At 36.4% G+C, this 19,987-nt stretch overlaps 1 protein-coding gene across 5 annotated transcripts in view; it reads left to right on the top strand.

Annotated features, from left to right (window-relative positions):
* Positions 1 to 16,852, top strand: part of Txndc16 (thioredoxin domain containing 16) — a 98,612-nt gene extending 81,760 nt beyond the window's left edge. For all 5 annotated transcript variants that reach the window (XM_004835532.4, XM_004835533.4, XM_004835534.4 and 2 more), the window contains 5 exons: positions 5,121 to 5,205; positions 6,679 to 6,817; positions 10,086 to 10,246; positions 11,229 to 11,419; positions 15,637 to 16,852. In XM_004835532.4, coding sequence (XP_004835589.1) covers positions 5,121 to 5,205; positions 6,679 to 6,817; positions 10,086 to 10,246; positions 11,229 to 11,419; positions 15,637 to 15,902 — 842 coding nt within the window. In that variant the 3' untranslated portion in view covers positions 15,903 to 16,852. The remainder of the gene's footprint in view (positions 1 to 5,120; positions 5,206 to 6,678; positions 6,818 to 10,085; positions 10,247 to 11,228; positions 11,420 to 15,636) is intronic.
* Positions 16,853 to 19,987: the final 3,135 nt, after the last annotated feature.

The following is a 19,987-nucleotide window of genomic DNA, read 5'->3' as shown; positions in this document are numbered from 1 at the left end:
TTTTATTTTTTATTTTTTGGTACAGGAATTGAACTCGGGACCTTGCACTTGTGAGGCAGGTGGTGGAACCACTGAACTAAATCCCCGGCCCTCTTATTTTTATTTTTGCTTTGTATATTTCCCTTTCAAAAATCTTATATTTACTTTTCCAACATTTTAAACATGCAGCAAAGTTAAAAGAATTTTTCAGTGAACATCTGTAAAACCAGCACTTATCCATTTCACCAATGCTGTGTATTCCTGTACATCAGTCCATCTGTGAATCTATCTTCTGGACATACCTGTACCTCTGTTCTTCTATTAATTAATTAATTAAGTAATTAATTTTTGGTACCAGAGACTGAACTTGGGACCTTGCGCTTGCAAGGCAGGCGCCGGAGCCACCGAGCTAAATCCCTGGCCCAATTTATATATGTATATTTTTTAGTACTGAGGATCGAACCCGGGTCCTTGTGCTTGCACAGCAGGTGGCAAAACCACTGAGCTAAGTCCCCGGCCCAATTTATATTATTTTTGATGAATTTCAAATGAATGTTTTTGGATTCAATTTTGACACAATGCTCATGGCAATTATTTTTACTTTAATAGTTTTCCATAGCATCATAAACTATTTTTTTAAGCATCACAACTTCTCTGTTCTTACACTCTGCCTCGTTATCTCTTGCTTCATAGAAATGACTATTTTTTTAAGCATCACAACTTCTCTGTTCTTACACTCTGCCTCTTTATCTCTTGCTTCATAGAAATGTGTCTTTCAGTAAGTGTTCAAGGAAAGGTACATGCAAGGTATTTTTTTCTGACCAATACTAATTCTGAGAATATTACTTGTTGCCTTTGAATGTGGTGGCCTCTGGGATGGGTAACAAAACCCTAATGTTTTCTTCACTGTGCTAACTCTGACCATTTATCTAGCAAACTTCCCCCTTCTCATTTTTCTTTCCTTTGGGATGAATTTCAAATTCTGAATAAAATCTGTAAGAATATTTTAGGGAAAGAAGAAGGGCCCCTCATCTTTTCCCCCCTCATCTTGAGTTATATTTGTACATAGTAAATACTGTTAACTACTTATTAAATTTCGCTTTCTACCAGTTTATACTTAGTATTCATGTTACTTAAAAAAATCTTTAAAAATAAAAGCCAAAGGAACTAATTAAAAAGAAGTGGCTTACCATCTTAGCAAGCAGAATCTTAGAGGGCAGAGCTTTGTAATGTGCATTCTTTTATGAAAAATGATGAAGTCAGTGAGTTTGTGTCTTAATTCTTCCCTTTCTAATGTTCTTGCTCCTGTTGTTGACTTTGACTTTTATGTACTTTATGTGCTGGGGACCCTGAAGTTTTCATTTATTATTTACACTAGGCCTCCTTCCAAGAAGAATTTAAGTCTTCAGACGATAAAAAGCACAAATACAATAAAACCATTAAAAGAAGGAGAAGAACTGGTGCAATAAAACAGTAGGGATAATTATGTAGGAAGTCCAGAAAAGACTGCAGTTGGTCAGAATTTAGCCGGAAGTAATCTGGTACCAACTAGAAATGGAAAAATGAAATTTTTGCTGTCTTATCATTTTATAATAAATAGTAACAACAGGTTAAAAATCTACAAAGAAAATGTTTTCCTAATTTGTAACTAATGGAAGGAATGTTTCATACTATTTTTTATATAGGAGATCAACATAAGAAACAGGAAACTTAATCATATTTCTACTCAAAAATGTAAGACTGAATTATTTAGAAGTAGTTCTGGTGTGCCAAAGTGACATGCTCTGGATATGATTCTTTTTTAATGATCTCATTGGATTGATTATTCTCAGCCTTTTCAGGGAGGTGCTTATTCCTTTTTATTTCTTTGAGGTCTGTTTTTATTTTTTTGGCAGACATTTACCTGATAGTATTGGACTTTCAACACCTCTTGAATGAAAGGCTGTTTAATGGTAAAAGGCTGTTATGAATTCATTAACACTTGTTATAAAGGTGTGTTTTACTAATGCAAGCTAACTTCTAACATTTATTGAGCACCTCTTTTGTATCAGATGTTGATTTATCATTCATTTAGATTCATTCTAATGGTTTGAAGATTTACAGTGTGAGGTCCAAGAGGGCAGAAATATCTCTTTTACTTATATATCTGCCAGAAAGTTACTATTTCTTCCATTGTAATTAATAAGCATCCTGTGGTAGAGAATTTTAAAACTCTGTGAAAGTGCTGTTTGTCATCATACTTTTGTACTACACACCAGTTTTAGGATCTATTGCCTAAAAAAAGCTGTTACTGCCATGGATGCAGTCTTAGTCACTTTCCTTGTCCCTGAGACAAAATATCTGACACCCACAACTTAAAGGAGAAGAGACTTATTTATGCTCACATTTTAGAAGTCTCCGTCCTTGCATGGTTGGCAGCATGCTGGAAAGGTCGGGTGGAGGAATGTCACTCACCTCATGGCAGCCAGGAAGCAGAGCTGGAAGGGAAGGGCCAGGGAGGGAGAGGAACCCCACCACATCACCCCCATGGTGATTCCTTGTTTCATCCAGGCCAGCTGTGGCACCCCCATAACCCTTTTACCTTCCAGAAGCCCCTGGCTCTGAGGCAGGGAGGAAGACATCTCGATATAAACCGTAACAGCTGCCAACTAGATTATTTTCTAATTTCACTATGCCTTCATTTATTAATTGGTATCTTACTATAAAACAGAATTTTTCTCATGTTTATCAGTTACAGACTCTTGAATTTTTAATTCTTTCGTTTTTATTTTTTGTGGTACTGGCATTGAACTCAGGACCTTCACATTGAATAACATCCCTAGCTCTTTTAAAATTTATTTTTTATTTTTAAACAGAGTCTTCGCAAGTAGTTAAATTGTTCAGGCTGGTCTCAGATTTGTGATCTTCCTGCCTCAGCCTCCCAGAGTGCTGGGATTACAGGCATGCACCACATGACTGGTGTGGCTTCTTATTTTCTTCAATGGGTTATAGTTAGTTGTTATCATTATTTTACTCAAATTGCTCCTGACTGGGTCCCTGGGAGTCCATTCAGTCTGACTTCTGTCCTTTTGACATGTTTCCACCATTCTTTAAATTTATTCTCTTGGTACAAGTTATTTTCAAGGAATCAGCCATTTCTCCAAGAAGTCCAGGTTCCTTTTAGTAGGAAATTGAATTTGGAAACCAAAATCTAGGGGTTAAGAGTACTTTTAGTTAGTTACTGGCATGTTTTGTTTCTCAGTTCTCTGCTGACACAGAATTGTCACATGTACATACATATGGGTGAGTCTAAATGCATTAATTAGTTATATGTGATAGTGGAAATGCAGTATTGCTAAATGAACATATTTATGTAATTACATAATTATGGTTAATTTTTTTTTTCTGGGGATTGAATCCAGGGCCTTGTGCATACTAGGCAGGTGCTCTATCACTAAGCTACGCCCCTAGTCCCTTTTTTGTTTTGGCTTTGAGATAAGGTTTGGGAGAGGCAGGAGCAGTCTCATTATGTCACCCAGGCTAGTTCTAAACTACCTGACTGAAGTAACCCTCCTGCCTCAGTCTCCTGAGTAGCTGGAACTGTAGGCGTTCTAAGTCATCATTTATATCCATCCCCAGTATATTTATAGAAGCAAAAATACTATATCTTTTTATTTAGATAATTGAGTTCTTTTATTTAAGGTTGTTATATATTCTGACAGTATACAGTTTTCACCATGGAAGTGAAGAATATGCCTGGTTTTGGATGTTTGGAGGAAAATACACACTGATTTAGTGGAAATGAGTGTACATGTGAGGCCTGCAGCATTACACTTTCCCATCCCACGAGTCACTTAGGAAATACTGGAGAGGATTCATGAAGAAGCATATTCATGAGTAGAGAGGCTTCCATATGAGGAAATTATATAGGAATATTAGTATTTTTTCCACTGCTGCTTATCAAAAAAGAAGAGACGCTAACACACATTCCATTATGTCATTGATTTGGAATTCATCTCTGTTTTTCCTTAGGAGTGAAAGTGTAGGCATTCTGTTCTTTTTTTTTAGTTGCTTATTTTCTTATGAGTCTTTTCTACTTTGGTAATCACAGGCTAAAAATACTTTCAATGGGTTATCAGTTTCTCATTAAATTTACGATTATAAATGAGCTCAAATGCTGCCTGTGGGCTGACTGAGTCACTGGTAAGTTTGCTTTCCTCTAGACCATGCTTCTTAATCCTGTGGAAAGTATACTCCCTTTAAGAGGTGAAACTTTGTGGTTACCTGATGAAGATGGTGATGATGCTATACCAGGACACAGTGCTAGTGGCTGTGGTTTCAGTGTGCCCACCTCTGCTGCTTTAAGGCTGACTCCTTTCATTGATGTTTTTCTGCTTGACCTGCTGTTAATCTCATCCTTGGAGCTGAGCTCCTGGTTGGCCTTCATGTGGCAAGACTACTTCATTTACCCATAAATCCCTCTGCTCTTTTCTCATTAATATACAGTGATTTAATTTGAATTTGCTTCTAGGTTATAAGATAGTCCTTCACATGACCTACCATAGTCTGTCATTGATGAAAATGTACTGTATTCAGAAAGCTACAGAAATAATAGCTTTAACTTTGAATGTGTGTATCATAACAAAGAAAAAGGATGGATACACGTTAGTCATTGTTCAGAAGTAACAAAAATACATTACAGAAAATACAAGAAATAAGACACAAGCTCTTCATAATTGAAGAACCTAACACAAACACTATTTAAAAGACTAGAATATTTGGTCTTTTTTTCTTTTTTTGCCTATAGGCATTTTTACATTTTGTAACATTAATACATAGCATTTTACAGCTGTCTCTATTTATCCTTGCTAAGGAGTAAATTAAAAAATAACATATTTATTCAGTCACAGTATGACTAGAGTGCTATAAACTTTATAAATCACTTTTAGAGTACATTTATTTAGGAAGCCTTTTTACATCAATTTACATTTCTTTCATAATCTGTTGTCATAAAACATGTATTTTAGAACTGTTCAGATTGTGATATAATGTGTCTATACTTAAATGTTTATCTTTGTAATTAATAACAGTGCTGCCATCTATAAATCTGTTCATCAGTTGATAATTAATGGTTTCAGAGTTTGTCATGTCTGTATTTATAGCAAAAGAAGATTTCACTGAAGCAGGAAACTACTTAAAAGGATGTGTCCTCACTGGCATTTATTCTGAAGAAGATGTTTGGATACTGTAAGTTTATTGCTCTTCTAATTCGAAGGAGGATGAAGCTAGGCAGTATAATGTATGGATTGTCTTTACAGCTGATTTAGGAAGACAGAGCCGCAACATAAATAAATGTTTAATTTTCTTTTAGGAAGATCTGAGAAGTGCTAATTTTAATTTCTTTAAATATTCTTTTACTTTGGGCCAAAGTACTTACAGGGATAATCTTGGATTCATAATTCTTCATTCTCCTATAAAAATTTTCCTCTTTGGGTTCTATTACCTGCACTTTTAGTGGCGCTGTGATAGTTTTTGAAAAAGCATCACAGTTTATATTTGCTACCAAAGCATATGTATACAAAAATCAGCACTTTTTAAGCTACTTAAGTTGCTTTGTGGAAGGTGGGGTGCCTGTAAGTACCACACTACTTTAGTTGCTGCAGAATGCAGGACTGGACTGCAAATTTGGAGACTGGTCTTAATACATAAAACATCCTGCATTAGAGGCTCGTTTTCACATACAAGTGGACTTGTTAAGCTCCAGGAGTTTTTCTTACCTTCTGACTATCCTATTCCTAATTGTGATTTCTGAGTTGAAATCTCTCACCTTGAACACTGCTCTTGACGATGAGGCTTTTTTCATTTGGTGAAATCAGTCAATTTTGAAAACTTACTAAACTTGTAAATACAAGATCTAGCCATTTGACAAAGTATAATCACCTGTTATTTTCTACTGTCACTGTGTATTTAACTATGGTCCAAAGAGCCAGACTGGTAGATTTCAGAGTGTTTTGTTTATAACCAGCTGGCCAACTAAGAGGCTCCCCTAGGTGATAAAAAGACTGGGCTCACTGCTGACCGTTACACTATTTTAATGCCAATACTCTGGCAGAAGCAAAGTTTTTACACATGTCCCCACTTTGTTGGTAATTTCACACAAGCCATCTTTTTCTATTTAATTCAAGGCATTTTGTTTGAGATTTATTTAGCAAAAGTGGTGGGAGGGTGGATGTGGGGTCTTACCTCAGTAGAGAGAGCACATACTCTCTGTCTGGACACCTCATTTGAGTTCAGAAGTGTTTCTGCATCTGTAAAATGGAACAGTGGAGGCGACTTCATAGGGTCAGAGGAAACATAACTAAGACAGCTAGTATAGGACCTGGTAGTTAGAGAGTTTCTCCTAGGTGTCCATCTTCTTAACTCCAAGAAGGTTGACCCTGGAGTTGTTCAAATCCTATTTAGACACATTCTTGATGAATAAGTTGTAGGACAGAATAAAATCTGTCTAGACTGTTTTCTGTTGCTTTCTTTTACTCTAGGTTGTCAAGGCTCCTGAACTTCCTCAGCCTTGCTTAGAAGATAATTTGCCTGGAAAATGAGTTAATTTTTTTCCACTAGCAGTAGGCTTTTCAGATGCTGTGACTTTTTGGACTAATTTTTCATGTTTCTGATGACTTGCTTTATTTTGGTTGTGAATTTTAATCCTACATTTCTCCACAGGGCAAATAAACATGCTGCAACTCTTCCAGCCCTGCTGCTTGCCAAACACAAAGACGGCAAGATAGAGAGCATTCCACTAGCTGGCACCCCCGCGCAAGACATAGTGCAGATAATAACAAATGCATTACAGGAAACATTTGTGAGTATGGTCTATAAAAAGGATGGTAATCTGAAATAAAACCTTAATCAACTAGTACACAGTTTTGGCCTTTGGTGGCCCAGGGCGTCCTGCTCCATGGGTGAAGGCTCATTGGGTTGCTCTGCTTGGCTGTTCACTGATGCTGCAGCCAGCTTCTAGCCCGTGCCACACATTTGCATGTGTTGCCAAGACCAGTGTGGCTGAAGTTCAGTTCAAGTACTTAATCTAGGGTGAAACTTGTCATAAAGCAAGTGTATTGCAGAAGGTCAGGCCGCCTGGCTCTGGATCCTTGCATAATTCCTTACTGGCTGTGCAGTACCTTTCTGTTCCTGAGTTTCCACATGTGTAAAATGTAGGTCATAGTAGCACCCACTGCAAAGAATTATTATGAGGCCCAAAGAAGGTGTGATGTGCACAGTGCTTTGTGTATAGCGTTTGGCCCATAGTAAATATTCAACAAATGTGAGCTAGCATTATTTATATACTGTATTTTAAAATTCTGTCTAATGAAAAGCCTTTTCTAATGCTTTATATAATAGTGGATTCAAGGGCACAACAGATTCAACCTAGATTGTGTTATTCAGTTTTATTAAACACAGCTAGAATATTATAAATTTGTACTTCTATACTTCTAAAGTGACACAGGGTACACTATTATCAGCTATAAATGTTGAATGAATATCCTCCTTTAGTATATTTCTAGTCTTGATCTGAGTGTCAGTACATTCAGGGCTCAAATGAATGAGAAGAGTCTTGAATAAGTCTCTTTGTAATCTTGATTCTGTCCCCTCTCTTCCTCTATCAGTGTCACAGGTTATAGTTAATCGAATTGTTGTGTTAATATTTTCAGGATGTAGTTTTCTAAATTATTTACTACACTAACTCTTTCTTCCTGTTGTACTGGAGCTTGAAGCCATGGCCTTCACACTGAGCTATGTCCTCAGTTCTTTTTTATTTTTTATTTTGAGACAGAGTCTTGCTAAGTCTTTAAATTGCTCAGACTGGGGTCAAACAGGCAATATTCCTGTCTCAGCCTTCCAGAATACTGAGATTACAGTGGTGGTGTGTACCACCATGCATAGCTAACCTTGTTTTTAATGACACTATTAGGTAAATATTCCCTTAACATAAACATAGTGTAGTAATAGAATTTTTCTCAGATAATACAGAAAAATGATAAAAGTAAAATCAACCATAATTTCTTAAAATTTAAATTTGGGAATATATTTCCCCAAACTTAAAGAAATTGATATGTGTCATTTTATATTAACGGTATTTTTAAAAGGAATATATATATATATATATATGTGTGTGTGTGTGTGTATGTATCCATATTGGCTTTTAATAGCTGCATAATACTCTGTTGTACTAATGGTTTGTAATTTAATCAATTTCCTCCTGATAGGTAGTTGCCTTTTAAATGTCTTGCTCTTACTTTCCTGATAGATACAGGAATGAGCAGTGCCCACCACTGATCTTTTATAAATTCATATTCCAGTTAGTCGTCTTTCTGAAAACAGTGTTACCCACATCACCAGTATGTTACAAAGGTCTTGTCCATATTCCCACAAGCTAGTGAGGTTGTCAAAGCCTTGCCCATCTGGTCTCCCAGCCCTCTACTTGGTCATGATATTATCCATATCTGAAAGACCCCTGATCAACCTCATTCTGGAAAGATGATATTCTTTATACAAGGCCCAGCTCAAATATCACTTCCCAAAATGACTCATGATTTCCCTTACCTTATTTTTTTAGCAAGTCACTCTGTCTGTGTGTTTGCTCATTTGACAGCTAGGGCTTTTTTTTTTTTTTTTTAGCATTTGTTTTTTTTGGTACAGGAATCGAACTTGGATCCTTGTGCTTGCACAGCAGGCAGCAAAACCACTGAGCTAAATCCCTGGCTTTTTTTTTTTTAAAGCTAGGCCTTGTTTTTTAATCTGGTAGGGGATGGTTTGTCAGCTCACAGGTATATCCACAGGATGAAAAAGTAGATGTGGAACTAAATTTGGAAAGTAGTAGGCTTTGTTATTGTATGTCATTGCTGTTTTAAATCCTAAATATTACTAGCACTGTTTGTTGCTCTTTTTGATTCTTAGTACTAACAGCCTAGATAGTCTTCTGCAAATATATATATATATTTTTTTCCATTAAACTTTTTTAATTAGCTGCCAACTCTTTTTTTTTTAAATTAAATTCTTTTATTGGTACATTGTAGGTATACAACACAATTACATTTCTCATTGGGAATTGTACCTTTACATAATGCATCTTGGTTCTTATTTTTTCCCCATTCCTAGCCCTCCCTTCACCCCCTCCACCCTTCCCTATTTACAAAGACTTTATTTCCATTTCTCATCATTTTTCCTTTCCCTTCTTTACTTTCCCCTGCCCCTCCCACTACCCCTACCCCTTTGGACCTTTTCTTCCTATTTTGCATTATCGATTATTCATTCTAATAATTGGTACATTTTAGGTATACAATATAATGACATTCATCATTGGAAATGCAAATATATTTTTTCATAGTTACTATTTTTGTATTAATAATAAAATGATAAAAAGATTAGATTTCTAATTCCTTGTTAAATTTCTTTCAGTTATTTTAACCTCAAAACAAATGGGATTGGGCCGGGGATTTAGCTCAGTGGTTTTGCTGCCTGCTGCGCAAGTGCAAGGACCCGAGTTCGATCCCCAGTATCAATAAATAGATAGATAGATAGATAGATAGATAGATAGATAGATAGAAATGGGATTGGCTTTAGTGTGTTTTTATTTTAATTATGCCAACATATCTACGATGTTGGAAAAAGTAAAATTTAATTAATTTTTAAATAATCATAGAACTATTAAAAGAAAAATTACATATTTTTAAGAAAAATTGTTTAAAAAATCTGCTTATGTTTTTACTCTAATTTTATTACAGTAAACATATAACAAGATTTTTGTTTGTCATGTATATGTTTGCTAATCTAGTCTAGATTTTAGCATAAGTTAGTAGGAACATTAATTTATTCTCAAAATGTATTCAAAAACTCATTGAGATGAGGTGGGATTGAATAAGAAATTATTGAGATTTATAGTCATTAGCATGGTAAATCTACGTAAATGGAAACATATTTGAATTATATTTTACGATCTCAAATGGCATGCATGATTTGAATGTTGTTTGCTACTTTGTACATCATAATTTCCATGTTTTTTTGTTTGTTTTCTTTTTCTTTCTTTTTTTTGTTTGGTTTGCTTTGGTTTGGTCCTTCTCTTAAAACAGCCAGAAATCACCGTGGAAAATCTTCCCACTTATTTTAAACCTCAGAAACCATTACTTATTTTGTTCAGTGATGGTAGCATAAATCCTCAGCATAGAGAAGCAATATTGACTCTAGTGGCGCAGAAACACTTGGATTCATTTACTCCTTGCTGGCTAAATCTGTAAGTCTGTTTTACTTTTTCTCATATGTAAGAGGCAGAGAAAGTATAATTATTATTATATTTTTGTTAGGAAATGAAACTCTATAATTCTTCTTTTTTTTTCCTTGATACCAGGGAACAAACTCGGAACCTTGCGCTTGCGAGGCAGGTGGAGGTGCCACTGAGCTAAATCCCTGGCCCCGAAACTCTATAATTCTATGTTAGGAGTTACTATGAAATCAAATATGTTATCATGATATTTTAGTGACAAAATTCCTACAGACAAGGTCCAAGGTGACCTTGCTTTGGATTGCATCTTATTCTACAATAAAAATTTAAAAGCAATACTTTTTCTAATTTTTGAAAATTACAAAAATAGGGCAGTATATAGTTTGCTTGAAGTTTTATTAACAGTACACCGTACTGCTTGAGGCACAGTTTTCCAAGGTAATCATCATGTGTAGGTTATCTAATAGTGGTATTTTGTGTAATGTGGAATGTGCTCCATTAGGAAAACTGGGTATCTTTAATTGGTTTCTTTGTGGGAACATAATTATTTTTCATGTCTTTAATTTGACAAGAATCTCTTCTTTTTCCTGAGAAAAGGTACAACTTTATTTGGAAAAGAAGTATTTATGTATCTTATGATAGGTGTATAACCAATTTGTTTTTGAGCTGACATGTGAAAAGATACTTCATTAAGCTTTGGAAGGACTGATAGCTTATCTCAGACCTGTGTTGAGAAGCCTTTGGGCTATGTGTACTATTGATAAAAACAGCTAGGGGCTACCTTGTTTTCTCCTAGGACAAAGAGTGCCCATATTAAAAAAACTTTTTAAGAATCAGCTTACTAACAATATAGTCATAGAGTTTTTAGGATGTCTTTTCATAACAGACTTACTGACATGAGAGTAAAAGTTTAATGTTCCATAAAGTGTTATTTTCATTGTATAGTTAGAGAAAGATCTACTAATTAATATGTTCAATTTTTTTCCTCTCATAGCAAGAATACTCCTGTGGGGAGAGGAATCTTGCAGGTATATTTCGGTCTTCTGCCTCCCCTTCCTCTTCTGGTTTTGGTGAATCAGCATTCAGGTGGCCATGTATTTGCATTTCCTTCAGACCAGTCTATAACTGAACAAAACCTTGCATTGTGGCTTAAGAAATTAGAAGCAGGACTAGAAAACCATATCAGTAAGTTTTCTCTTAAAACACACAATTTTGCATTTTGTTGCATAGATTTAAAATTTTAATTATAGCTAATAAATGCTAGGAGTTAATTGTAATATTTATAAGTATCCTAAATATTAATATGTTGAGAACGTTGTCCATTATGGTATTGTGTGGGCCTAAAGGGCAAGGATTCAGTTGGGGACAGTTGGCTCACCTACTAAACAGTCAAGTTGTCTATGAGGCCTCTTTCTTCTCTTGAATTTTAATTCCTTAAATCCATATTGCTTCTATAGGTTGTCAGTATCTTCAAACATGCAATTTTTGTAGTTTATCCAGTATAAAAAGTTGTTATAGTGGAAACATTGACCTACTGAAGCATGAGTCCTTCATGCTACTGTTAGAAAGCTTAAAATTATATATGTCACAAGATAGTTCTCAGGTCGCTTTTTTTTTTTTTTTTTTGGTACAGGGGATCGAACTCAGGACCTTGTGCTTGCGAGGCAGGCGTGGTGCCACTGAGCCAAATCCCCGGCCCCTCAGGTCGCTTCTTATATATACATGCCAGTTTTTTTCCATTAACTATAAGCAAATACATTGTTTTGTAGAAAGTGAAAACATTTTATATAAAATTGGTTCTAAGTATCCTAAAAATGAGTATCTCCAACTGAACCTCCATCTTAGTTTCTCCCTCAGCATTTATTATTATTGCTTTTGTTGATCAGTGGGGTTGGCCTTCACGTTTTAGGCCAGGTACTTCATAGAAAGTTACTGGTGGAATGAAAATAATAATATTTATTGAGCATGTGCTCTTTTCTAGGAATGGTGCTAAATATATTTCAGGGATTATCTCATTTAGTCTCACAACAACCCAAGAGTTCTGGATGTTGTTCATTATATTCTTTTTTTTTTTTTCAGATGAAAAAATTGAGACAGAATGAGGTTAAGTAATTTGTAAGAGGTTATTCAGCTAATGAATACCAGGGACAGGAGTAGGCATTCGTATTTAACAGTCTAAGTCCAGAGCCCTACTCTGAACCACATTGCCTAATCTACCTGTGTTAGCTTGTAAACAGTTTAAAGCAGGGAAGGTTTATTTTCATTCACTGCTGCAGAGGCTCATGGTCCACGGTCACTAGTCCATGGTCCACTAGCTCCTTGGGCCTGTAGTGAGGCAGAACATCATGACAGAAGTGCATGGTAGAGTGAAGCTGCTTAGCTCATGACAGCTGAAAAACAGAGAAAGAGCCAGGAAGGAACAAACCAGGGACAAAATACAGTCCCCAACATCATGCCTCTGTGACCCACTCTTAACTTCCTAGTAATGCCATCAAATTATGTATGCTATTTTGGCTTGTGTTTAGATGTCTCCCCCAAAGCCTAATGCACTCATAAGTGGGGCTTTTCAGTGGTGGCTGGATCAGTAGTGTGTCAATATGGATTAAGCATGTGATAACTAAATCAGCCCACTGATTGGTGTAGCATAGTTCTAGGTTCATAGGTATGGATAATGGAAAGGCCCACCCTGGGTGTGGATGGCATCATCCAGTAGGCTTGTAGCCTGGATGGGATAAAAGTCCAGAAGGCTTGCTGCTTCCTGCTTGCCATGCGATGGACTGTTTCTCCTCTACAATGCCTCTTTGCCATGCTAGCCTGCCTTGGAGCCAGTGCACTAGGGATTGAAACCGCTACAAACTGTGAGCTAAAATAAACTTTTCTTCCTTTAATTTGTGAATGTATTGGGTATTTTGTCTCCACAACAAGAAAAGTAAGACACATTTATCACTGTATTGCTTAATCCATTCACCCACTCGTGGAGATAGAGCCCTCATGATCCATCATGAGTCCAACAGCCCACTTCTGAATATGAGGCTTTTGGGGGACATTTAGATCTAAACTGTAACATTATCAAATGTGTAATTTTGATTTTTTTAAAAATTGACTTTCTATACCAAGTAATTGAAATAGTGTGTGTGGTCACCAGTACTGTCAGGGGATAACCAAGTTTGCAGTGATTTTATTTCAAATATATAGGTATTCTGTCTAATCTATACACATAAATATTTGAGGGAAGCATTTCTGTTTAATGAAATAGTATTCTCATAAGTATTATTTTATATTTAACTTGAATAATTATAAGGACCGCTAACAGTTTTATTATTTTATATAATCCACACACAAAGCCTTTGTGGTGGGTATTACCCACAGAAAATAACTTCCACTCTATTAATAAATTTAATAAGAGCTAACATTTCTAAAATGCTTACAAGGTGTCTACCGCATTGCTAAGTGACTTATCATTAACTATCATTTCATTCTCACAAGAATCATGAAAAATTACCCATAGAAGAGTGAAGTAACTATTCAAAGTAATAATTAACCAGCAAATGAGAAAGCTTGGATTCCAGCCTGTTTTACTCTAGAGCCAAAAGTTTTAATTGTCAAATAAGAAACTATATATTTATGTGGTACAGCATGATGTTTTGATATATGTACACATTGTGGAAAGATTAAATCAAGCTAATTAACATACCTGTCAGATGCTCATCATTTCCTTGTGATGAGAACTTTTCAAATCTACTCTGGGGTCGGGGATTTAGCTCAGTGGTTCTGGCGCCTGCTGTGTAAGTGCAAGGTGCCGAGTTCAATCTCCAGTACCAAAAAAAAAATTACTCGGCTAAAATTGTTCACCTGTGTAATACATTATTATTTATTGTAGTCACCATGCTACACAACAGATTTCCAGAACTTATTTCTCCTGTCTAACCAACTTCATATTCTTGTACCAACATCTCCCTCTATTCCTGCCGTGCAACCGCCATTTTACTCTGCTTCTTTGAGTCTGGTTATTTTAGATTTTACATCTTTATGAGTGAGATCATGTGGCATTTGTCTTTTTGTGCCTGGCTTATTTTACTAAACATAATATCCTTTCGATTCATTCATAGTGCTGCAAATGATAGTCTTTTCCTTCTTTTTTAAGGCCAAATAGCATTCTTTTATAGACATGTACCACAACCCCGGTATCCATTCATCCTTTGATGGATACAGGTTGATTTCCTGTTTTGGCTATTAATAATGGGGCAGTGGGGGGGCCGGGATTTAGCTCATCGTTGCCGCACCTACAAGTACACAGTCCTGAGTTCAATCCCTGGTACCAAGAAAAAAAATGGGGCAATGAACTTGGAGTGCGTATGTCTCTTTGACATACTGATTTTTAATGCCTTTGCACATGTACCCAGAAGTGGAATTGCTGGATCATATAGTAGGTCTAGTTTTTAATTTTTTAAAGAACTTCCATACTATTTCCCATAATTTTACTAATTTACATTCTTTTCCACAGTATAAAAGAATTCCCTTTTATCCACATCCTTACTAACACTTACTTTTTGTCTTTTTCGTAAGGTATGACAATTCATTGTGGAAAAGTGTTCAAATCCTTTGCCCATGTTTTAGTTGGGTTATTTTTTTTCTTGCTCTTGAGTTGCAAAAATCAATTTTGAGAAGCTCTTTCTGTTTTCTTCTAGTAGTTTAAATCTTTAATCTATTTTGGGTTGATTTTTTTTTTGTAGATGGGGTGTAGTAAGTATCTAATTTCATTCTTTTAAATGTTGTTAGAATATGCATTGAACCCAGTGCCGCACTGAAGAGATCTTCCTTTCTCCGTTGTATGTTTTTGGTACTTTTGTTGAAGATGAGTCAAGATTAAATTACTGGATTTTTTTTTTGGTCTCTCTCTCATTCAGTTGGAATGAATGTTGGCCCACAACTTGTTAGTTTTAAAAAATAACATTACAGGGCCGGGGATTTAGCTCAGTGATTTCACTGCCTGCTGCGCAAGTGCAAGGACCCAAGTTCGATCCCCGGTACCAAAAAAACCCCCAAAAAGCTAACAAGTTGACAGGGTTAATTGGCAGTAAAATGATAGATCCTTTTTTCCTCTATCAATATTTATCTCTATGTAGAAAATAACTTGTAATGTAAAAAAAATAGCTATACTGATAAATTTTTAAGATTTTTATTGGTACATGTTTACAGAACATAATGATTATACTCCTTGTGGGGAGTTGGGACAAATATATCTTGTTTTTTAATGATACTGAAAATACCTAGCTTTGCTTAGAGAAGTAAAACTAAAATCTTCATGCCTACAAATATATATTTCAAAATAAAACATTTCTAGTATATTCTTGTGGTAATTTTATAGGTGTTAATTATTAACCATTGGTTGTGTCTTCCAGCAATTTTATCTGCTCAGGAATGGAAACCTCCTCTTCCTGCTTACAACTTTCTAAGTATGATGGATGCTGCCACATCTCAACATGCCACTGGGAAAGCTCCTGGGCGTATGAAAGAAATAGATGTGCAGGAGAATGATAAGGAGCGACACGAAGATAAACTGACAGTCAAAAAAGAACCAGTTGAAACACTGAGAATAAAGCATTGGAATAGAAATAATTGGTTTAAAGAAACAGAAAAATCTCTTAAGCCTCATACAGAGTTATGAAGCTCAAAAGTGAGCTGATTTCTTGGGGCTGTAATTTGAGATGAAATTTATTTTTTAAATGTATTTCATCTACTCAGTATACCCCAACTAGCTTAATTAATATAAAAATTATCGAAACAGTTTCTTTCCTTTTTTTTTATATCAACTCCTCAAAATGCAGGCACATTTTACACTTTGTACCATATCTCAATATAGGGTAGCCGTATTTCAGTTGCTCACTGCCCACATGTGGTATGTGACTGTCATATTAGAAAGCTCAGTGCCACACAGAAACTAGTATAATTAATTTAACTTATAATTATGCTACATACGTATATATAACATCAAAGTAATGGCCTAGTACTGGTTATTGAATAACCCGATGATTCAGATACCTCTCCTAGAGTTGATTAATGTTCTAACACTTTATGGGTGTAAGCAGTGATTTCACATTCTCTTAGAATATGTCTTTTTTTTCTTACTAAGCTATGATAATGGAAGCTTACTCAAGGTTTCATTTGGATAACCTAGCGTCAACTTTTGACATAGGCCTAAAGAGCTGTAAAAAACATGCGGAATCTGGAGTCAAGTGAAATACTCCAGACAGCCCTTGACTTAGAATGGGGAAAATTTCACGTCACACTTTTAATCACATAAAACACTCACTTCCTCTGACATTAAATGCAACCTGAATTTTCTGTTTCTCATGTGGATATCTTGTACATTTATGAAGGCTACTTTTGAAGAATTAATTCTCATGTTAAACTTACTTCCTTGTTTGAGAAACAGCATAATGAGCTACCCCATTCTTGGTGTCATGAAGTTCCTTCTGAATGTCTGGTTTATTATACTGAAAGTAAAATACAAACAGTAAATCCCTACTTAGATGTTATAAGAAGCTAAGATCGTTATTCCTAAAAATACTTTGCTGGGGGCGTGGTTATTGTCTAATAAAAGTTAATAAAAGTGTAGTTCAGAGAAATATTTGTTTGGTAAGCAGAATAGAACACCAGCATATTCAGAAGCATTTGGGAACTGAAGTGTAGCATGCTGAGTATAGAGAAGGGACTTGGAATTCAGAAGAATCTTTGAGTCTCCAACCTCTAGCCATGTGATAATTTATTTAAAATTTTACAACTTAATTTGTTCATTGGTGAAAATATTGCTCACCACAGTGTTGAGGCTTAAACAGGCATGCATTAGATAATTGTCACCTTAAAGATTGATTACTTTGTAGGAAAAATTTTCGTATTTTCAGTGATAAATTCTGATAATAGAAATTAGAAATATATTTACAATACGGAGATAGGTATAAAAATGCAATAACTAGTTTCACTTCTCTCCAGCTCCAATTACAGAGTCAAATGGTACCAATTTGGTTTCCATTTGACCTTTTAAATATTTCACTTCTTTTTTTGGAGTTCATGATACCTATATTAAAGTACAATTTTAAAAATTAAATTTACTTTTTCTCTTTTTGTGTATAACATTAAACTGTGTTAAATATTTCATCCATATTAAGTACACCAAGATGAGTAGGGAGGTTGTAGAAGAATCTGTCCCATTTGATCATTAATATAGTCCATAGTTGCTTTTTGAAGTGGGACTTTCACTGCAAAACTGGACTTTAAAACTTAGTAAGCATTTAAATTTTTACTCACACTTAACAGTGCCCTTTTTGTGACTGAAACCACTCTTGCCATCCCACAGTGTGGTGCTTTAGTGTACCGAGTAGCAGTCCTGTGGCGGGGACCCCCTCCCTCATGGGACTAGCTAGCCCTTGTGGTAGTGGATGTCTGATAGGTGTGACAGCAAGTGTGAATATTGTGCCAGCTGAGAATGCCTTAGCTCCACGTAACAGATAATCCAGCAGTAGCTTCAGCACGTGGGATTTTGTTTTAAGTGAAAACAGACTACAGATAACAGCTAGACAATGTTGGCAGTCCCCTAGGTGCTTTTGTTTTTCTGTCCATGATGAAATAGCTTGATTCCACTTAATTGTAAGATACTTGGAGAAGGTCATGTATCTACATCTCATCCACTTAGGGTAGGAAGAAGGATGATGGTACCAAATACATTTCTTCATTTTATGAGGAGAACAAAAGCCAAACCAAAATCCCTTTGGAAACGTTACTTGTGTAAAATGCTGGATCACTAGCCATTTCTACTGCCCAGAGTACTGGGAATCAAGTCCTACTTTTGGTTTTGCAACCTCTACCCTGCAAAACAGTCATGGAAAATGGTGTAACCAGTCCACAGCTTGTCACAGGAGGGAAAGTAGGAGCAAGAGGAATGGGCTATGCCTATTCTGTTTTGTCGCTAGTGGGTAGACACACCAGGGCAAACAGGATGATCCACAGGCCTCCGCTGAGAACCTCCATGCCAAAAGAAGGCCTGGCCCCCTGACTGTTGGTGGTTTTAGTGGCCAGCAACTTTGGTTCTCACATAGCCCAGAATCTGGGTTGTGGAGTTCCTGCATCAGCTGCCTGACTCAGGACTGCTGTTGTGTCTCTCAGCTCAGCGGTGGGTCAGTCCAACAATTCTCACACCTTTCTATCCTCAAGGGTTATTTATTTATTTATTTATTTATTTATTTATTTATTTATTTATGTACCGGGGATCAAACTTGGATCCTTGTGCTTGCAAAGCAGGTAGCAGAACCACTGAGCTAAATCCCTGGCCCTTTCAGGGATTATTTTAGGCACACTTCTACTTCCTTGTCCCTGAGGCCTGTGCAGTGATATTGTGGCTCACTGGAAGGTCTCCTAAAGCCCAGAGATGCTTATATAAATCAGCTCACCCCTTCTTGGGATGTAGGGTACTAGAGGAAATTGTTCTCCATCTATCCTCTATAGGCAGTCTTGGCTTACATTTGCTTAACAAGAACAATTCAAAGGACTCTTCAGAGAACAAGAAAATCATCCAGAGTGACTCCCTGTATTGCCTACTTGATTACCAGAGAAATGAACTTCAACTTTTCCCATTTGAAAGAAAAATTTTGGCCATCCAAAAAAATTAGAAAATATGCAGTTATTTCAGTACTTGCAAATGGTACAGTCAATTGAAGTTTCATATAACGTATCTTTAGATCATATCCATTCATATGTTAGTTACTTTTCTCTCATTGCTAAGACAAAATACCCAGCACCAAAAGTTAAATGGGAAAGGGTTCATTTAGCTCACAATTTGTAGAGGTTTCAGTCCATAATTGGTTGGCTCCAAGGCAGGGATGGTAAGCAGACACTGCAGAGGAGAAACAACGTGGAACATACAAAGTAGCAAAGGTAACAAGAGACTTTAACAATGTCTTTCTCCTCCTTTTATCTTACTCAGACTACCGGGGTTAGGGCAGTGCCAAACCAATCACAGTAGCGGTTTAGTAACCACACGCCCTTAATCCTAGCATCACACGCTAGATTCATCTACCTCAGAAAAAGCCTACGGGGGAAAAAAAAAAAAAAGCCTACGACTGCATAAGGCTTTGGAGGGACATCAAGACAAAAACCATTAACAATTTACTTTCATTCATTCCTTCAACCAATGTATCTGTGAAGTCTACTGAGTGCCAGCCCCGGACCTAAGTGCTGTGGACGTAAAGTCAAGTCAGGCACTGCGGAGGAGGTCCAAGCGGAGGACATTAGCGTAGACCGTGTGGGGGAGACAGGGAAATCACTTTGACCATATTGTGTGGTAAGTGCCAAGGCAGATGGTTACATAGAATGGTAAGGATTCCCAGAGGAAGGCCAGCTAAGTCAGGTCAAGAGTCCAAAAGCTTTTCAGGGCCGAGGACGTTTAACCCGAGCTTTGAGGTGTGAGTAGAACTTGCTAAAAGAGTTTCCGGGGCGGGGGGGAAAGAGCCTGGGTGGTGGCATGAAGGCCTCAGACAATCTGGTGGTCTGTCCATATGGAGTGAAAGGTATTTGGAGAAAAGTCTTAGAGACCAGAGAGGAAAAGGATCCAGATATGGCAAAATGTTGATGAGTTTGAACTCTGAATCATAGGTTATGAATTAGGCCTACAAGCATATTAGGTGATTCCCCATCCTTCCCCAAGAGTAGAAAAGTAAACTTTAAATGTTTCATTCTGATGAAAGAGGAAAATTAAAC

Source organism: Heterocephalus glaber, unplaced genomic scaffold (assembly GCF_053883595.1).
Source record: "Heterocephalus glaber isolate CG9 unplaced genomic scaffold, H.glaber_assembly_v1.0 deba00000901, whole genome shotgun sequence".
In the NCBI taxonomy this organism is placed as follows: domain Eukaryota; kingdom Metazoa; phylum Chordata; class Mammalia; order Rodentia; family Bathyergidae; genus Heterocephalus; species Heterocephalus glaber.
This window is presented reverse-complemented; position numbering and strand designations above follow the sequence as displayed.